This window comes from Citrus sinensis, chromosome 1, assembly GCF_022201045.2.
Source record: "Citrus sinensis cultivar Valencia sweet orange chromosome 1, DVS_A1.0, whole genome shotgun sequence".
NCBI lineage: Eukaryota > Viridiplantae > Streptophyta > Magnoliopsida > Sapindales > Rutaceae > Citrus > Citrus sinensis.
This window is the reverse complement of record NC_068556.1, coordinates 23847395-23856759: the sequence shown is the minus strand read 5'-3', so window position 1 is coordinate 23856759 and position 9365 is coordinate 23847395. Positions and strand designations below refer to the sequence as shown.

Genomic DNA, 9365 nt, shown 5'->3' with positions numbered 1-9365 from the left:
AAAAGTAATTTAAAAATAAAAAAGAAAACTTAAATTCTTAACTTATAAATCAATTATGATACTAAATTATCTCTTTTGTGTTAATTAATTAAGAGAACGTTTGAATTAGAAAATTCATTATTAAAGAAAATTAAAGTTATGAGTTTTTATTTGCTTTATTTATTTTAATTTGAAATATTCATTTTCTTTAATTTATCTATGATTGTAATAACATGTTGATCATTAATTTATTTCAAATATACAATAATTTAAAATTTTTAAAATAAATAAATAAAGCTCAAGCTCGCCCCAGGCCCGTACACTTAGTTGACAAATGACTTGGACATGGGCTTGAAAAAGCCCGGCCCAGGCCCGCTGTTTGCCATCCCTAATTTTTTCTCTTTTTTTTAATATGATACAATTTAGCTGGTATATTTATAATTAAATTTCAATTTTTGCTTAGATTAATACTATTACAACATGGTTAATCATCTTTCACAAATTTGAAAGAGTATAATCGAATCCAAGTTTCTAAATATCAGCTTCATTCCTCATTAAATTTATTTTTATAATTTCACTTCCGATAACCATTTTTTAATAATCATTCGTCTTTTATGTTAAAATATTTTACCAAAAGAGTACTAAGGTATCGACTTTTAAATTACAATGGTTCAATCTCAATTTTAAATAGATCTCGAATAAATTAACAGCTTTTGTTGTTTTTTTAATTTTTCCTTTTTTCGTTCTTTTTGGGAATTGAAAAGTAATGCTTTGATCGATTCAAAGCAAGTATAAACCATTTACCGTATCTGTTAGAGTTCCACGGCCGGTCACAAAACATCACCCGCGCAAAAATAACAATTTCAATAAGATCTCTACAGAACAAAAATAATTATTTTAAAATTAAATTATCATGTTTATGAAATACTTGTACGGGTAAAAATAAATTCTTAGAACGGCCAAAATGTCCCTCTATCATAATTTTTATTTCAATATATTTTTTTCCCAAGGCACTGGAGATATGCAAACTAAGAGGAAAAGTCATGAGAGAAACATTCAAACACACTCTTTTTATCTCGTCACATCTATCATTTTTTCTCAAACTTATTGTGCTCGAGATTCAAACTCATGCAAGATTTGTTCTTATCGATGATTTTCATCCCAGGATCTCCCTTAAACCTCTAATAATGGACCTAATGTTTAACATGAAAAAGACAATTGGATGTTATGTTTAATAAGTTTTGTATTTTTTTTATCTTTTTTTAATTTTTAATAATTATTGGTTGAATTAGTCGACACATCCTTCTTTTTTAAAATGGAGGGATTGCATCTCCCAGTAAAAATAATTATTTTTATTTTTTTCAATTGTATAAATTTGATTGCGTATATTTATACTGTGTGTTGGGCTTTAATTGTATTGTATATATAATATTTTAAATAAAAACTTTGAAAAAAAATCATAAAGACTAGACTTCCATTAAAATTTGGCACTGACATAGTTATCGTGAAAAATAAATAATTAAAGATTGAAACTGAACTACCACGTTATTTATTACATGAAACTCGTTGGTGAAGAAAATTGTCCAATAAAATTAATTAATTTATTTTAATTTTATTTAAAGATATAGGAGCGGACAAAAATTAAATTAGACTTTCTAACCATCCCTAATTTTTAGAATTCAAACTCAAATGACTAAATAAAATTACTTAAAAATCATCCCGGGGACCATTAAGAAAAATCTTATATTTTACAACAAACGAATGATAATTAGGTAACATGTGTACAAGGGAATTGGATCCACCCTTCTGACAACGTAATGATAGACTTTTCAAAATTGAGGATACATAGCACACTCATTCACAGACATCAAGCTCTCGGACAAGACAAAACGTGATTCGATTACATGTCGGCGAATGTGAATCCGCCAGCAAAATAACGAAAAAAACCAAAAAAAAATCCACGGGAAAGTTGAAGTCACATATCAAATCAGGACGCCGTGCTGCATGTCCCATGACCCCCGTTTCCATCTTTTTTTTTTCCCACCATTTTTCTATTGGTTTTTTTTCATGCCTTCAACTTTGGAGTTCGTTTTATTCTTCTTCTTTTTGGGAATTAAAAAGATTAAGCATTGGATTAGCGACACGTCTCTCGATTCACGATTATCAACTAAACATCGTTTGAAATCCAATTTGATTCTCTCTCTCTCTTTAAGATGACTTGAAAGTTCAATCTATAATTGAGCTGGCTTGAAATTATTGTGCCCGTAGAAGTCCAATCAATAGTCATTTTCAACTACAACGTATGTCGATGGTACAATTACAACATCCTCTTTTTAAGTATTCAAAAATAGTCGATGGTAGCACAGCCAAAACATTTACACTTGGTGCAAACAAGAATTACTTCTGTCAGTCAAGTTGAATTTCTGGGGGGAGAAGACTTTTCCACAGGACTAATGACGCGTGTGGGCCTCTTTTCATTTTTTTTAAGATTTACGAGGTGAAACGCTTTACTTGGAACGGAGACGGGTCAAATTCAGAGACGATGCGTTCTTTTGTTTCTCTAGCAATTTTCTTGCGTAAAACGTGTGAACTGATGGATACGGCCGGGCTGTGATCGTGCATGCATTTGTCTGTCAATGGAAGGACTGAAAGCGAAACAAATCAAATTTGCATTTATTGTTGCTGCCGATGGATTAGCGCGTTCGTTTCATCAATCGCAAATTCCATGCGGAAGTCGAGTTTCTCGGAAGGTGGCCTAGCCCAGTCCGAGGTTGAGTGACTCTTCTGGGCCCATCTTGCCCAACTATTACTAGACGCCCAATTAAGATCCCTTGTATATAGAACATAGATCCGCGACGTCTTGGCAAGCGGCAACATGTTAAAATCGAAGAAATTCGTAGACAATTAGACGACAAGCCATTATATAAGATTAATTGATAGACGACCTGTCGGCTTTATAGACATTCAACTTCAAGACCGTTGCTGCATTTTCCTCCAATGTTTAGTACTCATTCGAACGTCTATCAAACGCCAATCTGTTTTTATCAAATATGTTGAAGAAGTGAACTGCAAATCTGAAGTTGTAGTTGGATACGACATGTCAGTTTAGATATTCTGAACTAGATGATATGTCGGTTTTGTGACACTGGTGAGGCGTATGACGAGCCTGGTGGATCAGCCGAATAAGTAAGTTGAGCACGTGATATTGCACATGCTTTACTTATCCTAAAACGACTGAAGAAGGTTGCGTTTTGAGTGAAGCTTTTACACGTGTGCTGAAACCAGTTTAAAAGGCTGTTAATGCTGTTAAGATCAGCGGGAAATTTCTGGGTTTTGTTAGCAACAAACCCAGGTCTGGTAAGCTGGTTTCTGGGGGTGGTTGCTAGGGCAATTCAGGCGTGTATATAAGCTGTCCTTGCTTCATTATTGAGTCGATTAAGAGGGTGATAGCTTCTTAAATATCTTGTATCTTGTAAACACCGAATTAGTAAAGATTTTCTCCTCTCTTTCACAGTGGATGTAGGTCACTTAGTGGCTGAACCACTTAACTCATTTGTGTTGATTGTTCCTCTGTTTTTACTTTCTTTGATATTTTGTGGTTCTTGCTAAGATTGTTCTACGTAGCATTGGTTGATCTTGATTTGTTCTTTGATTAAAGCTAAATTCGAGTGGGTCTTGGGGGATTGAGATTGGTTTATTTGCTGGTCTTGATCCAACAAAATACTTGTGGTAAATATGAATTTATATATACAAATGACAATTTCGTTTCAACATCTAATTATAAGTGCTAACTTTGTTATTGTAAAAATGAAAAAAAAAAATCTAGAAACTAGTATTTCTATTACGTTTCTTTTAAGATTAACTTACAAGTTAAATACCTAACGAGTATTTATAAGTATGGTTCCTTTGGCTATATTTTTGGTAGACTCTTTGGAGATGTTCTAATGGATCTTTGATTGCTGAGGGATATGTTAGATAGACTCTTGAGTTATGTTATAAATTGTATCAATTTAAATTTTTTTGCTAGATGTCTGATTTTAATTATTGTTCGTGTCTTGAGTAATATGATAATTCGAAAAGCAACCGCAGCAAAAACTTGTTTTACTTTATGAAAATAGGTAGTTATATTTTTATGTGATGAAAATTGGTGTGCACCGACTAGAAAATGACGAGCAATTGCTGCCCAAGTGATGGGCAAATCACGAGAAGTGGTGAATAATCAATGAGAAATTAAACAGCAATTGACAAACATACAAAAAAGAAAAAGGAAAAAAAAAAAAAAAAGAGCCATGATGAGGAATTTTGATTAGAAGAAATGAAAAAGTAACAAGAAAGTAACAAGTGATGGAGCAAATATTTAACTTTGGTTTGCGCTAGCTTTTCGTAAAATAATTTGAACATAGACTATAAAACACATTTTAGGATTTTAAAGCCATATAAATTGAATTTATTTTATTTAATTCCCATAAAAAGAATTATTCATAACTCTTTCAACCCCATTATTTATTCAAGTATTTCTTTGCTTACACCTTACGAAGATGACAAATTAAGCAACAAAAATCATCCTCCTCTCCAACTCTGAAAAGCCTCCTTCTCCTAACAAAAAGTTGCACTTTCACTTTCCATTCCTTCATCACTCACACATGTATATAAATGACATTCGTTTCTTCACTTCTCATATCAACCACCAGGAAATTAAATTTCTAAACGTAGCTCATTTAATTTCCTCCCATTCATTTAGCTATGAAGCTCAAATGGCAGCTAGTACTTTTTGCAACCGCAATTTTATCAGTGGTAGTCATTGTGCATGGCGATGAATCTTCAGTGAAGCCATTAGTGAAGATTGTGAAGGGCAAGAAATTATGTGACAAAGGGTGGGAGTGTAAAGGATGGTCTGAGTACTGCTGCAATCAAACGATATCCGATTACTTTCAGACTTACCAATTTGAGAACCTTTTTACAAAGCGTAACACCCCTGTGGCTCATGCTGTTGGGTTTTGGGACTACCATTCTTTTATAACCGCTGCTGCTTTATATCAGCCTCATGGGTTTGGCACCAGTGCAGGAAAGCTCATGGGTCAAAAGGAAGTTGCTGCTTTTCTTGGCCACGTTGGAAGCAAAACCTCGTGTAAGTTCACAGCTTTGAGTTTCTAAAATTCGATCTTGAGGCTGGATAATTTTCTCTAGGGACAATACGATGTTAAATTATAACTAGAGATCATCGAACGTTATCTAATCTCAACTATAATATGTATTTTAAAATGTGTAGAGGTTTGCATAGATCTATTATTAGGATCTTTGTTTGATTTGTGTTTGGGATTAATTGATATATTTATGTTTAATTACGAGCAATGTTAGTGATTGATTATAACAAATTCTCTCAGGTGGGTATGGAGTGGCAACTGGTGGACCATTGGCTTGGGGTCTATGCTACAACAAGGAGATGAGTCCTAACCAGATATACTGTGATGATGACTTCAAATACACATATCCTTGCACTCCTGGAGTTTCATATCATGGCCGCGGTGCCTTGCCCCTCTACTGGTGTGTATATCATTCTCCATCTCCATAAAGTTAAATAACCTTAATTATCTGAGTTTCTCTAGCAAAATATAAATTATTGGTCGGTGAGTCGGTGGATATTTAGATAAGAAAGTAGATATAATTAAATATTAATCATACAATTTCATCCAATCAAGAGAAAATCCTAAATGAATCTCCATAAAATTAATCTATTATTTTACAAACTTGTAATATTAATCACCTGATAATTAATGATTTTAGCAATAACAAATAAATTATATGTGTTGATTAGTTCAACTAGTAAAACTTTTTGAAATCACGAGGAACTATTCTTGTTTCAAACTTCAAACCCCGGCCCGCTCTCAGGAATGTTAAAATTGAAAACGAGATATTTTTACTATATTTATGCTTATTATGAGCTTCAATATTCCTTTCTTCAAAGCAATTTCACAGGTGACTTGTTATTCAAGAAGAAATTGTATAACTACGTTAAACCTACCAACTTAAGTGGTACGGTAGGTGCTGTGTAAAATCAATCTTTGCTTGGAAGTAAAGTAAATCTTTAGACAAAGAACCCTAATCCCTCTTGACAACTATCACCTTCAAAATTTTTAAGGATATTTGTATTTTCTTCTATGACACAGGAACTACAACTATGGGGAAACAGGAGAAGCCCTAAAAGTTGATATATTGAACCACCCAGAGTACATAGAAAACAATGCGACCCTAGCCTTTCAGGCAGCAATGTGGAGGTGGATGACTCCAGTGAAGAAGCATCAGCCGTCGGCGCACGACGCGTTCGTTGGTAACTGGAAGCCTACCAAGAATGACACATTGGCCAAAAGGGTGCATGGATTTGGCACCACCATGAATGTTCTTTATGGTGACCAAGTTTGTGGCAAGGGTGATGACGAGTCAATGAACAACATGATCTCACATTATCTGTACTATCTTGATTTGATGGGCGTTGGCCGTGAGGAAGCAGGTCCGAATGAAGTGCTCAGCTGCGGCGAGCAGGAGCCGTTCAATCCATCATCTCCTTCATCATCATCGTCATCCTCTTCGTTATCTTCTTGAGTGATTCCTTTTTTGAGATAATGCATTATATAATATACATATATAGTGAATGAAAAATATTAACATCAAGTTTGATGTTGTGTGATCATCATGCTTGACTGCTATATGTGTTATTGCATGTTGATTTTGCTATTATTGCCTTTTGTTTTGTTGTTGCCGTGTAAATTTTGAGATTATGTGAAACTTTATAAAAACTCATGAAATGGAAATTACTCCCACCTCTGTCATCTGAAAAATTTGATATAATAATAAAAATTAGTCCCACCTTTTAATTATATTCTTATTTATTAATTACTAAATATTTCTATGTATAGGTCACTAGGTTTATAGCTCATTGATAATCCACGACCCTTAACATTTTAATAAGGTTATTTTTTCTTTATGTTTTTCATAAGATAAACATCTCCTTGCATATTCATGAAAGTAAATTTGTTAGCACAAATAAAATTTTATTTAGCTTTTTATTAATTATTTGAAAGCAAATTTGATCTTGTTATCCTCCCAGTGTATTTGGGATGTATAAGTTATTTAGACCGAGTTGTTTCCGCACATATTTATTACATTGAAAAAAAAAACAAATACATATTGTTTACGGCCAAGCTCAAATTATGTGAGAATTTGTTTGAAAAATTGTATACTACTACAACACACACTAAGGTAGTATTTATATTTTGCATTGGAGTGAGAATATTGAGGAATGAGAATCCAAAGATTGAAAGTGTGGAGAGGGAGTGAGAATAAATTGTTTACTCCCACTGGAATGTAGCATGGATTGGATGTTAGAATCCAATTTATGTGTTTATTTTTTCTTGGATTGGGAGTAAATAGTTTCAAATTATAATTTTACATTTATTTAACAAATTATAATTTTTAATTACAAAGTTAATAAAAATATATTTGATGAATAAACATTTATTTTATTATATTTGTAAATTTATAATAATTATTAATATTCTTAATTATGTACATCATAATTTTTATTAATTTTAATTTTAATTATGTAAATTAAAAACTATTGATAAGGGCAACATAAATGAAACATTTTTACTATTAACATAGTAAAAAATTAATATTTTCTTAGAATAAACTATTTATTATTATTAATTAATTAATATTAAATAAATATAATACTATTATTTTTAAATAAATATAATAATATTATATTTTCAAATAAAGATGGTATATAGTAATATTATTAATTCTCTATTAATATAATAATATTATTTTAAAGTAATTTTAACTTAGAATCAAACCAAATTATTATTTAGCTAAATATAATATTATTATTTTATTTTATTAAATTAATATAATTAAATTTAATAAAAGGAGAGTAAAAAAGGAGGGTAAATATAAAATGAAACATCATTTTATTTTATATAATTATATTAAATTAAAATATAATTAAAATTATTATTGTATAAAATAATAATATTATTTAGTACAAAATTAACATTTTCTTAGAATAAACTATTTATTATCATTACTTATTAATATTAAATAAATATAATACTATTCTTTTTAAATAAATACAATAATATTAAATTTTCAAATAAAGATAGTATATAATAATATTATTAATTCTCTATTAATATAATAATATTATATTTAAGTAATCTTAGTTTAGAATCAATGCAAATTATTATTTAGTTAAAAATAATGATATTATTTATTTTATTTTATTAAATATAATTATATTGGATTTAATAAAAGGAGGGTAAAAAATGAGGAGGTGAGAGTGGGAATTCCATGGAGTCCCACTCCCACTACTTTCCATAAATGGATGGAGCCCACAGAGTGAGATTCTCAATCTTCCCTTAAAATGTATAAGTAAACACTGAAGTGAGAGAAATCCACACTCAGAAAGTAAATGCAACATAAATTATTTTAGTAGCTCTATGATCAGCTAGACTTTGTTATAATTAAATAGGAGGCAAAAAAACAAGTAAATGTTGGATTTCTTTTCTTTTGTAAAGAACTAATAAATGAAACTCTAGGCTTATTATTTGCAGGTCTAAAATTTCTAGCAGAGAGCCATCTGAAAAAATGCTTTAGAGATTGAATAGAGCTTTTGACTCCCCCTTTTTTTTTCATAAAACTTTTTTTAATTAAAATTACTTAAATAATAAAAGTATAATTGATTTATTTCTTTTTTTAATGAGAATTCAATTAAACACATAAATAAATTAATAATAATGTTAGGGATGTCAATATTTGAGTCTCAATTTGAGTTTAAATGCTATGTGTCACTCATATATTAGAACAACTCAAATGTCGTTGTCTTACCTATTTAAAATAAATAATTTATTGAAAATTTTGAGATCCACTTTATAATTACGCAGTTTGAGTATCTAAATCAAATTATATAGAACTACACAGTTTGAGTATCTAAATCAAATTATATAGAACTCGGCCTCGAGTTCTAATGGTCTCAGTCTTCTCTCTCAATCAAGAATAATTAAGTGCAGTCCCTAAAAAAATAGAGCTAGCAGGCAATCTGGGCAATGATGATTTTAATATTAGTAATTGTATGTAGTAATAGCAATTTGTAATTATTTGATATAATATCAAATTGTCAAGTTGTTTGATTGTATTATCAATATGAAAAAAAAAATCCAATTATAGAGAATTCAATTTATTCAAATGATCACCATCCACCTATGTGAAAAAGGGAAAGAGAAAAAAAAATGATGACAAATTTATCAATAAAAAATTCCCATTAACTTAAAAAATAATAATTTTTTTCTTAAATTTCTTGTTATCATACGTTTATAATCAAATTATTTTCT

General features: G+C 30.4%; 1 protein-coding gene across 1 annotated transcript; it reads left to right on the top strand.

The window, feature by feature from the left end:
* The first annotated feature begins 4650 nt into the window (after nt 1–4650).
* Nucleotides 4651–6854, top strand: LOC102626061 (chitinase-like protein 2). Its single transcript, XM_006488803.3, has 3 exons — nt 4651–5107; nt 5364–5523; nt 6147–6854. The coding sequence occupies exons 1-3, from the start codon at nt 4723–4725 to the stop codon at nt 6577–6579; spliced, it is 978 nt and encodes a 325-aa protein (XP_006488866.1). The 5' UTR covers nt 4651–4722; the 3' UTR covers nt 6580–6854.
* Nucleotides 6855–9365: the final 2511 nt, after the last annotated feature.